Raw genomic sequence first — 19,512 nt, forward strand, 5'->3', positions numbered from 1 at the left:
AAGAAGAAATTAAAGAAAGTAAAGATGAGAATGAGAAAGAATATATTACAAGGAAGTTAAAACTTGAAAACTTAAAAAGACCAAACTTGAAAAAACAACTTTCTGGCCCAGTTTGGTATCTGTCTTGGGTGTTTATCTGGTGGTCGGTTTGGTTTTTGCTACTTAATGATTTGGTTTATCGGTTATCAATTTTTATTTGTGCTAAAATGTTACTGAAACAATAAGATATCTATCAATTCGGTTCGAAAACACACGTGAATATACCATTAACTAACAATAGAGTTGCAAGATGATATTAACTTTTCTTACTCTAGAAAGCAAAAAGGATAGTATGAAATACTGAGATTACTAATTCAAAACAATTAAATGGATGCCCTCAATCATAAATGTTCAATGTTTATTTCTATTTCAAATAAATGAGAATAATATTGTAAATTCATAGGAATTAACGAGTTATCAAGTATAAAAACTAGAGAATCAATTTTCAAATCGATAACTTGTTCTTTATAAAATTCTATACCATTAATCCAATAATTCAAGAACACTTCTCGATTTGGATTATCGATTATGATTCAATTTTGAACACCGTATATCTGCTTTATCTGCTGTTGTCTATTCTGTATCTGCAGTTTAACTTGTCCAAGCAACCTCAACAAATCATTAAGTACAAAATTGACAAGTACCTACTTCAGCAAGATATGGAATTATGCCTGAATGAATATTGATGTAAACTACAAGATATGTACTTAATTTAGCACAACACATTGATCTCTTTGTTTCTGTATTTTTCAGTCAAAAATTGTAAAAACAGATCTAGCTAACACAGCAAATCTAAAAACTGAAAACTGAATGGCTGCTGATCATTTTTATCCTATAAATGAATATGCAGAGTTCTACATGTGCTATTGACCAGCCCTTCTGAAGAAATGTTCTATTTGCAAGCATCCTTGAGACTGTGAACTACCTGTTTTCGTGCCGGACTTGCATCTCTTTATTGATACTGTACTCTCCTTGTCCTGATCAGGAAGTAAAGAGCAACATATAAACCTCAACATTCAAACATTAACCTCTTTCTATAACAGTGTCAAATAGGAAATATATACTATTAGTTGTTTAAGATGCTCTAAACAGCATGGATAAACAAAAGGGAACAATGCAAATGACCAAGAAGCAAATGATCTAGTTCTAAATGCAACCACAGTACTTTCCAATAAAAGTGCAAAGATGATTATTGGTTAGAAGTTGAGAACTTATGCTATCTTAGATACTACGATAATTAGGCTCGTTTATTGTCATTCCTCTGTAGTTGAGCTCAAAATAGTTTAAGAAAATCATAATAGGTGACGAGATGACAACTAAATTGTCCACCATTCTCTTCTTGCATTCTGAACTCTTACCACTTCCGCTGAGATGGAGATAAAGCTTTACCACATGAAGGTTAATAAGAAAGGTTTTGCTCATGAACAAAGAGGTAATGATGTTGAACAGCATGGCTTTGAATACCAAGGGGAACACAAAAAGCCCTATACTGTTTGAAGGTGTCTACCAGAAACGAGCTTATTAACAGATAAGTGAAGATTATAAAACAATGTTGAACGTAAATGTACAACTCTTTGAGTTTCTCTTCTTACTCTGTACGTGAGGCAATGGCTTCATTATATAGTCATGCCTTCTCTCTACAATCCCTATCTTAGTAATATTACTAATTTTAAGTTATGTAAATATTTAATTAGGCTCTACTACACGTTCTGTCTATCATCCCCCAAAGTTGGACGTTGGCAACAATACAACTCCAAGCTTGTTCCAGAGTACAAGTAAACAAACCTTTTGTTTTCTGGATTTGAAAAGTCATGGCTTGATCAATATCATCCTTCTCTCATATCGAACCCTCTTAAGTGCATTACCAAACTGAGTGAAGGTTGGATATGGGCCTTGCTTAGCATAACATCCTCAAGGTTTTGTATTTGTTTCCAAGACCTTTATCAAAATTTTAACCTTGCTATCTCCGTCTAACAATTTGTGTATAGCGGGGAGACTATCACAAATTACTTTGAATTCTTTTATGTGTTCATCTCCATATTTTAATCTCATTTTGATACTCTTGCTTCAACTGAAATTCCTTATCTTTGATATCTTGTAGGTAAATTATCCTCAAGACTCCCCCAAATCTGTTTGGTTGAAGTGCAACCAATAATAAGTAACATTGACTCTTTCCAGCTAGCCAACTTCTCACCATGACATCTTTTTCTTCCCATTCTATAAACTTAGGATTGACGTTTTCTTCATCGTCCTTTTCGTTTACCAAAACCTTAGATGGCAGTTCCTTCACAACAATATCACCAATCATCAGGGTTTGCATCAACTGGCTTAAAGAACATGGAATAGGGTTTAGGAATAACTTAGGTTAGAACCAAAGCTCTGATACCATGAAGAAGATTTATAAACCAATATTGAGAGTAAAAATACAACTTTTTATGCTTCTCTTCTACATGAGGTAATGGTTCCATTATATAGCCACGCCACCTTCTTAGATCAGTAATATAACTAATCAAAAACTATGTCAATATTTAATAACTGATCCCAAACTAATTAGAGTACTCTACTACACGTTCTGCCTATCAATAGGAATTACTAATACAAGTCTAACTTTCTTCTCTGATTCGGAGAAGTAAGATCAACCAATTTAGAGATGAAATTTGGATAAACCAAAAAATTAGGAAGTCTTTTTTTTTTACAACTCTGGTGTTCGGGTTAGCTAATGCACACCTCAACTAATTTCATACGATACCTGCCACCTCCCACCAGCAACTAACATTGTCTGCCTAGTGTTTTGACTCTGCTGAGATTTGAACATGAGACCTCATAGTTCTCAACCCACTTCACTGAACCAAAAGACTAGGAAGTTGAAACTGTATTACTCCAAATTTAATCATTACTTCAAGAAAGAAACAATAAGAGAGGATTGTGTCTTTGGGATGGTAAATGTTAAATGTCCCACATTGGTTGAGTGAATAGGTTATTGTCTCCTTACAAGGTCTTGAGCAATAATCACCTCATAAGCTAGGTTTTGGGGCGGTTATAGGCACAATAAGTTAGATTCTCCCATATTCTTGATTTACACAATGTTAGGCCCCTATATTATGTTGTCAACGCTCCAAATATCCATCCCTGACTGTGCAAGAGAGGTGTTGCCACTTGCCAGTATGGTTGATAGAATGAGTAGTTGTCTCCTTATATGATCTTGGCAATCTTCACGTCATGAACTAGTTTTGTGGTTAACTTAGGCCCAAGGTTCATTTTCTTGTCATTGATAAAACGAATTAAAAAGTAACATAGATCAAGACTTCATAAAAAAGGAAAATTGATAAATGCCTCTTATTAGGATCTCAAAAAATAAGAAATAAAAGAAAAAGAAATCAATAAAATAACAAAGCTTTCTTGTTTTTCTTGAAAATCACTCCAAGGTAAGAAAGAGATCATTTCACATCCTACTAGAGGAGTAGTGAATGATGAAGATAAGAAACCAGGCATCTGAGAGTGCAGACTGCTGATGCTGATCACAGTAAAATATGGGAAGGATCTACAGTGGATTCAGCAGAGACCTTAATGAGAAAGCTACTTAATTTTGAATATGACAGGAAAGTAGCAACAATAACTGCACATATACATTTGTAAGTCAAAAGATGAGTAGATACCCACCAGAGAGGCCTGATTTATAGATCGGAGAACTTTAATCCTACCACCTCTGCCATCAGCTCCCACAGAAATCAAATCACCTGAATTTGCACCTGATCCTTGCAACCCTGCAGATCCCTTGTTCTGCACCTTCTTACACCATTTTCCCAAGTGCCTGTTTGTTCCATCAGGGCCTAATAATCCACCGGAGAAGCAATGGTCTCCTGAAATTTTAGACTTACAACGTCAAGAGAGCCTTCATATGGAGTAATTTTCTTTTCCATAAGGAGGAAATGAATTTCACGACCTCCCTTAAGAAAAATCAAAGCAAAGGGTAAAGAGAAGCAATGGCCAATTCATATATATAATCAAACAAAGGGTAAAGTGAATTACGATCATTTGTAAACAGATAATTATTGCAAATCCTCTCCATCTAAACAACTAAGGAATTTGCCAGCCCACCAACATCAAAGATGTGAGAGCAAGAGAGAGAGAGAACCTATTTCGGCAAGTGAAGTTGGAGCTGAAGTTCCTTTTCTGATGTGAAATGAGGGCTCACGGTGAGTAAAGTCATCTAGAGGGAGAAGATCATCGTCATCAAGAATAGTTACAGGTGACATGTTTACTGTACTGTTCTTGCCACAATTCTTTAAGCCTGAGAGTTCATCCTTGTTATCTGATGCCTTTACTTGAGTTGCATCTGCAGTCCCCGAACTTACCTTCAATCTTGATAAAATGTTCTCGTGGACTGCCTTCTTATGGTCAACTAGTGGATTCAGTTTTTGATTTGATACTTGACGCATATAACTGGAAGTTTCCAAAATGCCACCATCCTTATTTTCCTGGAAAGGGTTTTTCTCCCGACTATCTTGGTCAAGACAACTAGCTATGATACAATCTGTTGTATCTTTTTCACTCACATCACTGCACATAACCTTCCGTTTTTCCCCTCGACGAGAATCATGACCATAGCCAGTGACCTGATGCAAATGCACTACTGTATCGGCAAGTTCCTTTTTCTGATTCTCGTATGAGCATTTGACAGCTTTCAGTTCTTTACTAACACCTTTTCCAGATTCAACTTCAAAGTTCTTGGAAGCTCTCAAAGTTCTCAAATTTTCATTGTCTCTTGCTTCAATAGCCATCTCAAGCTCTTGGACCCTTGCCTATTAATATTAGCACATTGAAGCATCCTCAAAGCTCAAAGTGAAATTAACAAAATTGGATTGACCAGGACATCAAGCACTTACCTTGAGCTTATCTATCTTCTCTATAGCCTTCTCAAGCTTACTAAGAGAACGAGCCTCCCCCCTCCCAAGGGTGTTGCATTTGGTCATCAATTCTTTGTAACTCCTGCCAGAAGCACACCACAGTAGTAGTCTTGCATCAAACTTACAGCTTGAAGATAAAGAATGCTGATGTGCCAGATAGAAGCAGACCAGAGTAAACCACAAACTGTACATCTCAAAACACTGGAAAATAACTTAACAATGTAAAAAGATGAGCATTTTAGGGGAAGGATCAGCTGGTCGGAAAACTTTCAGATCTCAATCACAAAACTTCTCTATTAAATCAATCTCGGCCATAATACTTTAAAGGATATCCTAACAAGTCCACAGACAAATTCACAATATATAACTTACTCTGCCCAAATTTATCTTATCAATAGTCGTTGAAGAAATTAATAAAATTCAGAATACTAGTCAGTATCTCTACTAAAAAAAATTGACAACTATAATTACCTATAGAGCAGAAAGAAGCCACTAATTTTTCTGAAATAGCACTACTTCCATGTAAGCATGACATAATGCGCAAGAACTCTAATTTTGCAGACTAGAAGTTCTAGTCCAACTATCTTTCAGACTTTACCACTCCGTTGGATGTAAAGAGTCCTAAGGGAAGCGGGGCTTTTGATAGAGTTTCTAGGTTGAAGCTTATTTATTAACATGTAGACCTTCATATTCCAACATGCATATTCTGGTATCCTGTCAACTATTACTTGTCTGAGCTCAAGCAGAAAACAAATGATGTGTAACATGTAATTCAGTTTCATAAATAAAAGCAACTCCAAAAATAAAATATTACTTGTTACGGATGACCAGTGACTTTTTCAAGACGTCCATTGTCTCTTTACTGTTGGCCTCATTGCCCAATGAAGCAAGCTTCAGGACTTCTTCTTCCCCCAAGTTCACATCACAGACTCTAAAGACAAGAACATATATGAGAAGTCGTAACAAATTGTAGTACTACAAAATTATAAAATAAATGCTTGTTCCCTTAATATAATTCACTTACAGCTTGAGTGCTGCAAGCTCCTTAGCTAGGGCCATACTTCTTTCTTGCAGTCGTCTGCATTCCAAGGTTGATTGATCTAGCTCCTGCAATACGAATTCTCCCAGCACATACAACTTGTAAGAGTACATTTTTTCCCACTAGAAGGCATTCAGTGCAAGCATGCAATGCACAAATTTATTTGCAATAAATCAAGAGTCAAAACATCTACCTGAGATTTTACATGAAGTAACTGCTGACTGGCTGTCTTCTGTTTTTTAGCTTCATTCTTTAGAGCCACTTCTACTTTCAACTGCTCTTTGCAACTGAACAACTGAAAATTTCCCAGTACTAACAAGATTAATTGAGAGAAAGAAAGTTTTGAGAAGTCTTAGGAGGGATGAATGTGTAGGCTGCAGATATTCTGACATAAATATCTCTCAGAACACTTGGCTGTACAAGATATGCATCAGCAATCACCACGGGACATTACCTGAAACTGGTCTATTTGCTCCCAAGAAACTTTTTTGGTTTGAGCAGAATATCACTGTTTCAAATCATTATCCTAATGTTTTGGGTTCTATAACAATTTGAACACGAAATTCCTAGTTCTCAACCCACTTCATCGAACACTAGGTCACACCGTTGGGTGCCTAATTGTTTTCTCTTGCTGTGAACATGTATACTATATTTAGAGATTAAACAGTCTATCATTCCCTTCAATAGCTCAAATTTCTAGTTTTGAGCTTGGTGGAGTAAAATATCTGGGAATGTACTTGTATTTTTGTGGAATCAAAAACTATCAAACATGTAATGAAAACGAAAATAAAAAAATGTCTCAACTAGACAACAGATATGCAAACTTCTACAATCATCTCTTTCTACAAATGAAATATTACAATTCTAATCCTTTTTTAGTCAGATTAACAACAACCTAAATCCATTCCCATTTCATGAATAGAAGTAAAGTACAGTGAATACCATAACCAGTACGCAACTCTAAACTCTGTATACTGCAAATTCAAGGCAACCAAAACAGGAAAAGGATGAACCATTTACCTCAGCATTAACTTCTTTGATCTCTTTTTGTTGCTGTTCCAGAGTAGAAGCCAGTTTTAAGACTTTCCCCTCTAACCTTTTGACCTCATTTTGTAATTCACAGGAAGTCCCCCCTTCAAAGTCATGTGGTTGCTGGGAAAGACTAGGATCATTTGGATCACCAACTGATTGAAAAAAAAGCCTATGTGTGTTTTTCTCTGTACAAGTCTGTTTGCAAACTGGACAATTCTTCTTCTTTCCATTTGTACAATACTCAAACCATTGCTGCAGACTGATTTTTACAACCATAACATGTGAGGCAGAAGCAACTATAGGAAAGACACAATAAAAAATTAAACCCAAATAGACAAGTTGAGAAAAAAAATTACAATTTAATGGGTGCAAAGTAACATTGCACCACCCCTCCTTATGGCATTGGTGTAAAAGTTATATAAACACGTAATCACACACACCAGCTGCCAAAGCTCTACATCCACCACTATACACAGGCACATTTATAGGACAGTAGACTTGACTAGAATAACGTTAATGCAAATTCATCTTTTCACATAATAGAAGCCGAACAGATGGATTTATCCGTAAAAACAAGAAACATTTGTAAAGGACATAGTATCAGACTTCAAAATTTGCATAAACAACTTCTAATAAACTGGTTCAACAATAGCCACTTTCAAATAAAACTCCAAGTACAAATGGGAGAAATTTCATAACAAGTAGGAGTACAATTTTAGGTAATAATTTTAACCAAATGCAATCCAAAACACATTTAACTAAATCTAGTCTCAGTATTTTCAATTTAAAACTAAGTACTATCCAAACCAAGGAAATCTAATACATTTTCCACATATTTTCCAATTTTTAATCAAGTAAATCCAAACCAAGAATACTAATACAAGCTGTTACTTTTTTCAATCCTTAACCAAGTAAAATCCAGCCCAATGATACCCAGTACAAGTCTGTATTTTTCATTTTTTTTTACCAAATGAAATCAAAACCAAAGTTGCCCAATACAAGAAACGTGCAAAAAGAACGAATTTAGTTAAAGAAATGATCTTTAACCAGGTACTCAAACCAGGGTACCCAACACAAGTCATAATACATTTCAAGGTTGTACAACATTCCCAGGGTATACCACAAGTGAAGTCAGGGGAGTATGGCGTGTACGTAACCTTACCCATGCCGTGTGAATATAGGGAATTTGTTTCGGATAGATACTCAGCTCAGGTAAAAAGCATTTCAGTTTTTTTAACAAAATAAAATCCAAACCAAGGATACCCATCCAAGCTTTGAAATATTTTCAAATTAAACTAAGTGCAACTCACACAAGAAGGCGCAATACAGGTCGTATACATTTAAACAAATTAAAATCCAAATTAAAGGTACCCAAAACAATACTTCGACTATTTTCAATTCTTAACTAATTAAAATAAAAATCCAGAATACCCAACTCAAATCTTGAAATAATTTTAACAAATGCAACACCGATATCCGCAAATTAGAAATCAAAAGCTCAAGAAACGGGAATGTACCGAAATACATAACTCACCAGAGCTCGTGAAAAACATGGCCGCAAAGAGAAATGGATTGAAGGTCTTCGACTACAGGTTTGAGATCCTCGTAGCAGATTGAACAAATGGTCTTGGCAAATGTGTTGCCTCCTACCATTACTAGCAGCCGCTCTTTTCGCCGTCTTCTCCTTTTTCAGAAAAACGAACCAATGGGAAATTGGGAAATGGTGAGCGGGACGGGAAGAAGAGGGAAAATTGAATTCAGGCAAATGGTGAAATTTTTATACTCTACTACCTTACTGCTTACCCGAGCCCTATTTTTCCCTCCTCTTTTTTTTCCCTCTTATTCCAACAGTACGTATGTCCATAGTTTTTTCGAAAAATTTACTAATTCAGTTGATTGGGTATCAAAATTCTACTCTATAATTTAATTGGTAACTTATAATCACTTCCTTGTTTCTCATATCTTACCCAATTTATATTAATTATTTTTTAAATGTCAATAATTTTTCTTGTTTCGAGTCATTTTGAACACAAATGATTAAATTAAATATTACTATTTTCTTTGTCTCCGTCTCAATATAAGTGTTATGATAATTCATTTCATGTTCATTAAAAGAAATAAGAAATTAAAAAAACATTTATTGAGTTGTTTGTATTTATTAAATGTTTCTTGATAATTAAATATTACTAGAAATATAAGTTTTTCAATATAAGATATACTAGTTGAAAAAATATACTACATCATTTTTTGTCTTGAATTTATAAAATGGCATTTACTTTTGCACAATTTTATATTTTATTTTTTTGCTAAAAGCGACCTTACTTTTGGGACCAAGGAAATGCCATTCTCTCTCTCAACTTGCATATTTCATTATTTGTTCATCTTGAAAAATTTCGGATGTAATTTTTTTATCATAAAATACATACATAAGTCGTTGGCGATTTCTCCGAAAATATTGAAGAAACCAAATATGAAATTCTTAGGTGATTTTGGTGTAATTTTTAAGGTGTTTTTTGGGATGCATCTAATGCTTGAATTCAAGGAAGAAGACGAAATCTATTATTTACATGGCAATATAATTTTATATAATATTATTATTGGGTATATACTGTTGTATATTAAAAATATAAACATTTTTGTAAAATATAAAAATATTGTATATTATTGTATATTGTATGTATAATATTATTTACTGGATTGAAATGTAGGTTAAAAATTGATAAGATAAGTTCCGAGCTATATTTTACAATGTAAATTAGATAATTATATTTTTATCGTTTTTTCTAATTATATGTTGTGAGATCCTCTTCTCTTTTTTTTTTGTAATTTCACCTTCTTGCATGTGTTAAATAGTGGATTCATCTTCTTGCTTTCTTCCTTCACTTCTCCCCACTCTTTATTAAGGAAAAATTACTTAAATACACAACACTTCTTTACCTATTCTCAATATTTCCCTACTCTTTTACTAAAATACAAAAATCCCTTATTTCCCCCCAATTCAATTTAACCGGATACTTAATTAGATAAAGTATCCGCCCGTTATTAATTAAAGTATCTGTGCTGCTATATTATGCATCCGCCCATTAATTTAAGTATCCGCCCGTTATAAATTAAAGTATCCCGTTATTAATTAAAGTATCCGCACTATTAATTAAAATATCCGCGCTGCTATATTATGTATCCGAAAAACACTAAAAAAAGGGATTTTTGGTAATTAATGAAAGAGTAGGGAAAGGAAGTAATTTCTTTCTTATACTATGTCATTTGCCTAATTTTTACCTTTATTAAAGTGGATATAACTAATATAAAATGGAGATAGTTTTAAAAAGTCATTTATTTTTCCAGGTATTTAACCAAGAGTAAGATGGTAGTGTTTCTTTAATTTTCTATAAGTAAATAATTTTCTTAATAAATATGTCAGGCTAAAAAAATATACCACTTATTTTGAAAACGGGGAAATATCAATTTGGTCCCTCGAACGGTCTCTTATGTTTGCAAATAGATTCAAATTTAATTAGTCCATAACATGTTTTCAAAAAGTTAATTTGAAAATTTTTAATTTTCTAGAAGTGAATAATTTTCTTAATAAATATGTCAAGGCTAAAAAAATATACCACTTATTTTGAAAATGAGGAAATATCATTTTGGTCCTTGAAATGGTCTCCTATGTTTGCAAATAGGTTAAAATTTAATTAGTCCATAACATGTTTTCAACAGTTTTGGTTCTTAATGGTTTGCCAAAATATTACAAATACAGTAAAAACCTCTCTAAATTAATATAGGCGGGATCATAAAATATTATTATTTTATAAAGGTATTATTTAATTAAAGAGTGTTTCGATTTCGAAAAAAATGTGCAGGGAGGAAATATCAAAGAATTTGAAAGAACCCACTTATGAAAACGTCATTCATAAACTTGAGGTCATGATTAATGATCTCGATTACCGCAATAAAATAGACGTTAATAACCTATTAGATGATTGAAAATGGTACATGCTCAGAGATTCAGAGCTAAGAACAAATCGTGGATATCATTGGAAAAACAATGTTGATGATAAAGTTGAAGATGATACAATACCTTCGAAAACATTTACGCATAAGGAAACACTTACATCTAGAACTCTTCACAATTATATGGTGTAATTAGAAAAGACAACACCGAAACGTTTGGATGCAATTAGAAATTTTAGAGATGAATTTCAACTGGATTTAAATTTTAACAAAAAACATAACATAATAGAATCATATTTCACTAAATTTTCTTTGATATACTTGTACTTTTAAGGAATTATTAGTTTATAATTGAGCAACTTTCACATATAGCAAACATAAAAATCATATTTGTATGTTATAGCAATAGTTTGCATAATTGCGCTCCATAGCAAATTTTATGTTTGTTATGGAGCTTTGATTTGTGTAATTCGCTACAAACATCTAATTTTATACAAATTGTTTAGTTTTGTATAAATTCATTTATACATTGTAATTTGTATAATAAGATCTGTATTTGTATAATTATAAGTGTATAGGACGAAAATATATGTATTTGTATTTGTATATACATTTTTTCTCTCGCTTTATACAAACACAAATGCATTTTATACCGAAATGTATAAAATGACTAATTGTATATCGAAAATGGCTAATTGTGTACCGAATCAGATGGTAAAAAAAAGGAGATGTTTGCTGCGAATTATAATTAAAATAAACTATGGCTATAACATTTAATTTGAATTAATAGTTTGTTATTTCATATAATTTTCCCTTTATAATATTAATGGGACCATATATTTATATTGGATTCTTGTGAAAATATATTATCTTATCGAAATAAGTGATTTTTTCCATTGGCTCAAGTCGGGACCAGAGGAAATTATTATCTTAGACATATTATTAATTGAACGAGTATTAATTTAGTGAGGTTTTACTGTAGCAACATACATGACATGAATGCAAATAAAAAATCTTAAAATGGGTTGAAATCAAAGATTAAATTAGGCTCAAGATTCTCTTAAGATGGGTGAAGACTTGAATAAGTTGAGATTAAACCCAATTCAAATTATCTTGAGTCTAACCCTTAAAATTTTGGACAGGTTAGACGGGTTACGTATAGTTGATCTCATTGTTGATACCCCTATTAAAATAACTTATCTCATAATAATTAGTTTCAAAATAATTTGTTCTCAACCAAACGAACCAACAATCAAAAACCTTTAATCCTGGAGCCCATTATTTTAATATAATGATGGATTTGGTAATTGGTAGTGTCTACGTGAATGTGTGCATGTGTACCAATCCAATCTGACAAAGAAAGAAAAGAAAAGAGCAGAAAGGAAAGCACTATGTGCAGAGATAATGATGAAGAGAAGCACAAACAAAGGCCCAAAACATTCCTCTTTAATTCAAGTACTCTTAAAACACTTTGAAGTGATTGAGATATGCACCAACACCTCTTATATTGGCTATTTATGCAACTTAATAATTTGATCATCTAAGGTGTAGTTTGGTTTTTAAAAATAATGAAGAAATAATAGCCACATAATTTTTTTTTATTACACTATTTGTTTATATAATGTTTGGTTACTTTTTTTTTCTACCACATAACACAAAGCATTCTAGCAATGTTAATACTCTAGGTTTGGTTCATGTTTTTCTTTCCAAACAAATTCATAATTAATACACGAATAAGTTATACATGATTTTTTTTTTAAAAAAAAAATGTCATATTTGTATAATATAATAAGAATAACTTAGTTTTAATATTCTTATTTTATTCCTAATAAATAACTTATAACCACACAAATATATAAGATTTATTTCAAATCATGAATTTTAAAAACTTAATTTTTAATTATTATTTTTTATGCATAATCAAATAATGTAGCATAAATTGAAAAATAGAAAATGCTAATCTAGAGTATCAATTTGGTTAGTTACAAAAAAATAATAATAAAAAGTACAGAAATTCCATACATTTTGATGCTAATTGCATCATATTTCAGAAGTTTTCTCAATTACAAAATTCTCGAATTTTTCATTGCTTTCAAATACACTCTTTGATTATTCAATATATTATAAATGACACACTACTTAATGAGAGACATGTATCAGAGAGAGGGGATGTGGATGTATCGGAAATACAATTAGTACTGTTAATTTGCTTGACGTGCCATGCAATAAGAAAGAGTGAGGATGGGCCTGGTCATTGGGATTTGAGCGGTCTCATCACATGTCGTTGTCCCATATATGGGCCTAACTACTAGTATTCCATAGCTAAGCATTAATGTTTGAAATCTAGTCAAATTGGAACAAGCATTTTGGCTTATAACTTGATAAGATAAAGTTTTTTGGGAAAATTCCATCTATGAGCGCTAAAATCTCATTATTCACGGCAACATATTTTTTTCTTAAAATGACTTCTACTACAATACTAACACAATAATAATAGGGCAAATTACAGAAATCATATATTTTTAAGATAAAATTACAATATATTCCTTATAAGTTTATAATTACAAAAATCCCTCAAACAGATACAATAATATAAGCGCTAATATATTAATCTGATGCGCGAGATACATTAATCGTTAAGTAAGATACATTACATTTTATACATGATACGCTAATCTGATGCGCGAGATACAATAATATAAGCGATGATTCATTAATCTAATGCGCGAGATACACTAATCTGATGTGCGAAAATGAGGAATTTTGGAGATTTGTAAAACTTATAGGAGATAATGATAATAAGTAAACTAAAAGGTGAGATTTCTGTAATTTTTCCATAATAATTAGATTCATCATATTAGAAAAGCTCCATTAAGAGGGGAAAAGTTATACGTGTTATTTTGTATATGTGTAAAAAATTATACGTTTTATACCATGAATTTATCATAGAACGTATATGTTCCATGTGTATATTAAATTATATATGTGTAGGATAATTTTTGAATATGTATATAGATGGTTGAATTTGTATTATGATATAAATTGCATATGTATATACATATAATGAACATATGATTTATATATACAAATATATAAAAACACTTCAATACAAATTATAAACGTGTGTATGCGTGCGCGCGTGCGTGTACGTGTGTAATGGATATGTTATTTACATATACAAATATATAATTACACTTTAACATAGTTATGTATATACAGTAATTGGTCACAATTATGTATATGTACGAATAATAACAAAAAAATATGCAAATTGTCAATTCCCATAAGAACTTTTATTCCTTAAATATACAAACACGATTGGTCCTTAACCCTAGAATCGATCTGAAAAACAATCGAATCATCGACGATGAGAGATTGATTAGGTGCACTCATCACCAGCTCCACATGAATAATAACAATAACGACAAAATTCTCTTTCGAAAGAATTTATGGACAAGAAAAAGAACAATAGAGACAAGAGCAAAAACTACGGCGACAACAGTCAAAATAGCAGTTGCGGCAGAATCGCATCGTCCAGACGAAACCCCAAATAATATACAAATGAAAAAAATAAAAAGATTAAGAAAAGATTTAGGAGGTTGCCGGTAAGATTGAAAAATCGATTATGAGGGAGATGGAGAATTTCAAATTTCAAATTTCAAAATGGAAGTGCAAGAGTGATTTTAGGAGAGAAAGAGGAAATGAATGTGAAGAGGAGAGATGAAATTTGTATAAAATCATATACAAAGTCAAGTAAAGGTTTTATTGGTTGGGTATACAATGAAACTCGATTCCTATAATTAATGGCAAAAAAATTGAAATTGTAATCACTCATAGTAATTAAATTAAACTATACCCTCTTTAACTAATAACATAGTAATGTTTGTCAACTCCGGTAACTTTCCCAAGTTTTTGTATCTAATAAACCACAAAAAAATTTCAATTCTCTTAAATTTATTTGACCTGTTTTTTCCTTTAATCTGTTTTTAGAAAATGACAACAAGAGTAAAAAATATTTTAATATATATGACGTATTTTTAATTTAAAATTATAAAAATTGATTTTTATTTATTTATTAAATTCTATATCAAATTAAAATAAGTTAAATAAACTAAAACAAAGAAAATAGCTTCAAAACCCAGAGTGGGAGGTGGAGATAGTCAATTGATGGCTTGATGCCCATATAATTTATTTGTATTATGTTCTTCATGATAAAAAAATAAATAAAAATTAGCGCATTAAGTATATATTTTGTATCATAATATTTTTTAAATTATGTTTTACATCATCTCAGTTTTAAATAACTCATGCTTTATCAAGTATAGGTTTTTAAACAATAAAAAAAATAGTGTTAACGGAGATTCGTATAGTTTCAACTATATGGTGCGGGTTTTAGACAAATTAATAATCCGCTTATAAATTAGTTTTTACTAATTTATTAGCTCATTAAATCTTGGGTTGATTTATAACTCAAATGAACTCATACCTTATCAGAAATACTTTTGGAATGATTCTTTTGTGTGATATGTTATATAAATTCACATACTAAAGAAAAAAAACATTACATAACTAAATAAATTATATAAAAATAAAAGACATTAATTTTTTTTGTTGGAATTCATGAATGAATTAGACTATGATTCATTTTTTAATCTTTTTTAACTCGACTCATTCAACACAAATTACCTTTGGGCATATTAATGTTTCACTTAATTATTAACTCATTTCATTTTACTCTAATCTTAAATTCAGCCTACCATGAGTTCTCGACATATTCTTTTATTATAACTATATTTGATGGATAAGTCATATATATCTGAATTTTAACTTTAGTAGTTGATCCAACCACAGTATGCTTATTCTGATTCACTAATTATAAAATTTCAATTCACTTATTTATACTTTATTCATAATATACATGTTATGGATGTAAAATTTAAATGGTTAATTTTAATGTACTTTCATAATAACATATTTTTTATAATATAATGAAATCAAACTCAAATGTCAATCTGCTCTATATATATCTTTATCTGTTTTTATTCTCTCCTTGCCTATAAATTATTAGTGGATTGCCTCAAAGACTAAAGAAGACATCCTCTGTCAAGTCAAGCAAATTATAGCTCATCAACAGAGAGCAAATATATAATTTTTTTAAAAAAATTTAAAAATTACATTTAGGATAAATAATATAAAGTTACATGTCGTTGTCGATGTGAAATATATTTCTTTTGTCTGTGTTTTTCTTTCCTAATAGAAATACATCTCCATCAATTGCCCATTTTTGTTTATTGGTCACAAAGCGTGATGAAAAATAAAACACATTAATTGGTAAAGGAAAAAAAATGAATGGATAAGAAAAATATATAATATATAGTATATAGTACTATATAATATTTTAATACTATATGCTGCTTTTGATCGTGCAAGCAACTCCATTTGAGATCATTTTTAATTTGTTTGGTTCAAAATTAAGAAAAAATAAGGAGTTTAAATTATGTACACATGTCGTGTATAATTTTATTTTTTACACCTCATGTTCGATTAAACTATAATAACAAGTAAATCATGCTTATATCATATTAAACATTGATAATATAGTTTTTTTCCCACACGTCAATGTTATGAATTGTGTCCCACATAGGTGGCTGGGATCGGAGTCTATCACCTTATATGGTTGTCCAATCTTTCACATCTATCTAAAGGTTGATTCAAACTCAAATTTCATTTTGTTCAAATTGTGTATCCCATATAGTAGGTGGAAACTATTAGTAGGTGGAAACTATTTATTTTTTAAACAATTCTTATTCTTTTTTTTAAAAAAATAGAACCCCTTTTATTATTGCATCAACGAAGTACATAGTTTAAATATATTTTTTGCATCTTGGATGATTCAACTTGGGAAAAACTTCTCTCAAGAGATTTCCTTCAACAAAGAGATAGAGTATCTACATGCTAAACTATCAGCTATTTTGTTCATAGATCTAGAAATATATATAAATTCGACATGATTGAAAGCCTCCAAACAGTATTTTCAAAAACGTTTTTGGGGCGAGTCTCACGGCGAGTCTTGGGGCTGGGGTACCAAAAACGCTCCGAGCGTAAATTAAAGGCGTAGATCCATAAGGCAGAAGTTCTAAAATTTGAGGCGTAAGCCTCGAGCATAAAAACGTAAGTCCTGGCGTAAAAACGTAAGCCCAGGCAAATTTTTTTTTTTGCTTTAAATCATATTTTTTATTATTGGTGTAATGACATTTCTCAAATAGTAATTATAATATTTTTTTTCTTCATTATTGATCATTAATACTTATCTCAAATAAAAATCTAAATATAATTTCTGCTATATTATAGGTTATTTATAAATATTTTTTTGTAAAATCATTGAAAGGTTTACTTTTGCTTATTTTATTAGTAATAAAACTATATGATTGAATATATATGAGACTACACCCCGTAGATCCATGGGACTTACGCCCCGTGTCTCTTACGCCTCACCCCGTACAACATAAAATGCCTCGCCTCACGCCCCCCTCCTTTTAAAACACTGCTTCCAAATGTCTTCGCACAACACTTCTATCTCCCATGAATAAGTTGTTACTCGTTTCTAAATCATATCAACAACATATATTTTTAACATCTGATAAAATCTTCACTAATTTCTTCCATCCCTTACTAATAGCATATTCAAGAGCTTTCCTAATAGCAATCGCTTCAACATGCATGATTTTCCCAACATATTGGACTGGAGATCCATGGGCATGAAGCAGGTTCCCAAGGCTAAACATTTTTGGAGTAAAGTTAAATCTAATTTTTTTTATAAAAAAAAATCACAATAAACATAACATAAATCCAAACCAGATTAATATTATCACATCAAGCTCAACATGTCATAAAACCTCATGCATATTTCAATTGACATTGATATATGTATAATCAATAGAAACATATTATCTGTGCTTAGTTAATTTATCTACGTAATAAAAATTTGTGAACCCACACAAAAACTTACAAAATATATATGAGCTACGAATATTTATTAGAAACACTTTTACAAATGGCCAAACACACATACAATCCCTCTAACTTGTCCATATTTTTCATTTTGACACTTTATCTTAGCCTTATTCTATTTTAACTATTAAACTTCATTTTTTATGTACCATTTTAACACGAAATACTATTTTTATGATTTCTTTATTTTTATATATATTCTTCAATTGCAACTTCTTATTTTAAATCGACATGTGTCAGTTAATTTTAGTTAAAAAAATTAAAAATTAACAAAAAATAATAATTTATTTTTAAGAGTGTTATGTATTTTTGAGTGAGAAATAACCGACGAAATTGTGTTGGTGTTCTTTCTTTAAAATCACCGACAACCTAACAAAGTCAATCGAGTTTTAACATTGTTTAGTAGTGTTATTAGCAAGGAACAAGAGTCTTTTTTTAGTAGTGTTTATTAACAAAGTCAGTCGAGTCTTTTTGAAGATGGGTTTTTTTATTCGTATTGATTTATATTAAAAATTAAAAGTGAGTATTTGCGTTAAATTTAGATAGCCTAGATGATAAGAAAAAATAAATAAGTAGTTTTATTTAATTTAATTGAATGTTTAAGAAAAGAAAATCAAAAGAATTTTCGTCAATTTATTTTCATGCAAAAATACAGAGAAATATCAAAAAATAATATTATTGTATGTTCGTTCTCGAATGTTTAATTTTTTTATGAAAATTAACAGGCACACGTCTATTTTTTTAAAATAAGAAATTGCAATTGAAGAACATAAATAAAAACAGATCATAAAAATTAGTATAAGTGTTTAATTGGTACAGAAAAAATGAAGTTTAAGAATTAAAATGGAACAAGACTAAATTGGAGTGTCAAAATGAAAAATGAAGGCAAGTTTGAGGAGTTGTGTATGTGTTTTGCCTTTACAAATACTCAAATGTGAAGGCGTGACCATGGGCCATGGCCGACATATATGGTCCCATGCCTATGAGATTTAGCAGCTGCTAAATGTTAACAAAACCATGTTGGGACTTGAAGACCAGTTCAACTTGTCTGTGTCTACAATTTCTAGGTTTTGGCCATTTTGTTAACAATTTATTAGAACAAGTCAAGTTCAACATGTCTCTGTCTAAAAATTTTAGGCTTTTGACATTTTTATTAAGAATTTATTATTAGTGTGTATATTAACTTAATAATTCAACACAAATGTAGACGATTCAAGTTTTGTCTTTTGCTAATTCAGGTAGTTTATCATTTTTCGTTTCAACTTATCTGTCATTTTTATGGATCAGAGTCAATTTGACAATTTTAAAGAAAAAATAGTATATAAATAAATGAAATATTTGAATATAGTTTTTATTTTATATTTAATAATTATACGAAAGTAGAAAAAATTTCATTTTTTTTCTTATGAAAATGCAACTAAAGATTGTATACAAGAGTATTAGTTAAATTTTAGTAGTACTAATTTGTTTTGTTTTCAATGTACACTCGTGAGAATTAAATTACTCATCAACTCATGGGTGAATTTCATTGTC

General features: G+C 30.9%; 1 protein-coding gene across 1 annotated transcript; it reads right to left on the reverse strand.

The window, feature by feature from the left end:
• Positions 1–687: 687 nt before the first annotated feature.
• LOC102584672 (uncharacterized) lies at positions 688–8,898 on the reverse strand. The gene is made up of 9 exons (XM_006339568.2): positions 8,552–8,898; positions 7,006–7,276; positions 6,179–6,280; positions 5,971–6,053; positions 5,761–5,877; positions 4,926–5,028; positions 4,175–4,841; positions 3,700–3,899; positions 688–1,016 (listed from the first exon to the last, which is right to left on the reverse strand). Exons 1-9 carry the CDS (start codon positions 8,668–8,670, stop codon positions 903–905), a joined length of 1,776 nt encoding a protein of 591 aa, XP_006339630.1. The 5' UTR covers positions 8,671–8,898; the 3' UTR covers positions 688–902.
• Between the last annotated feature and the right edge of the window lie 10,614 nt (positions 8,899–19,512).

Source organism: Solanum tuberosum, unplaced genomic scaffold (assembly GCF_000226075.1).
Source record: "Solanum tuberosum cultivar DM 1-3 516 R44 unplaced genomic scaffold, SolTub_3.0 scf00010, whole genome shotgun sequence".
In the NCBI taxonomy this organism is placed as follows: Eukaryota; Viridiplantae; Streptophyta; class Magnoliopsida; order Solanales; family Solanaceae; genus Solanum; species Solanum tuberosum.

Coding starts and splice junctions, on each gene's coding strand:
- LOC102584672 (XM_006339568.2), bottom strand. CDS start 8,670: ATGGTAGGAGGCAACACATTTGCCAAGACCATTTGTTCAATCTGCTAC. Junction 5,878..5,970: donor GAGCTTGCAGCACTCAAGCT/GTAAGTGAATTA, acceptor TCTTGTCTTTAG/AGTCTGTGATGTGAACTTGG. Junction 5,029..5,760: donor TCACTGGTCATCCGTAACAA/GTAATATTTTAT, acceptor TGCTTCTGGCAG/GAGTTACAAAGAATTGATGA.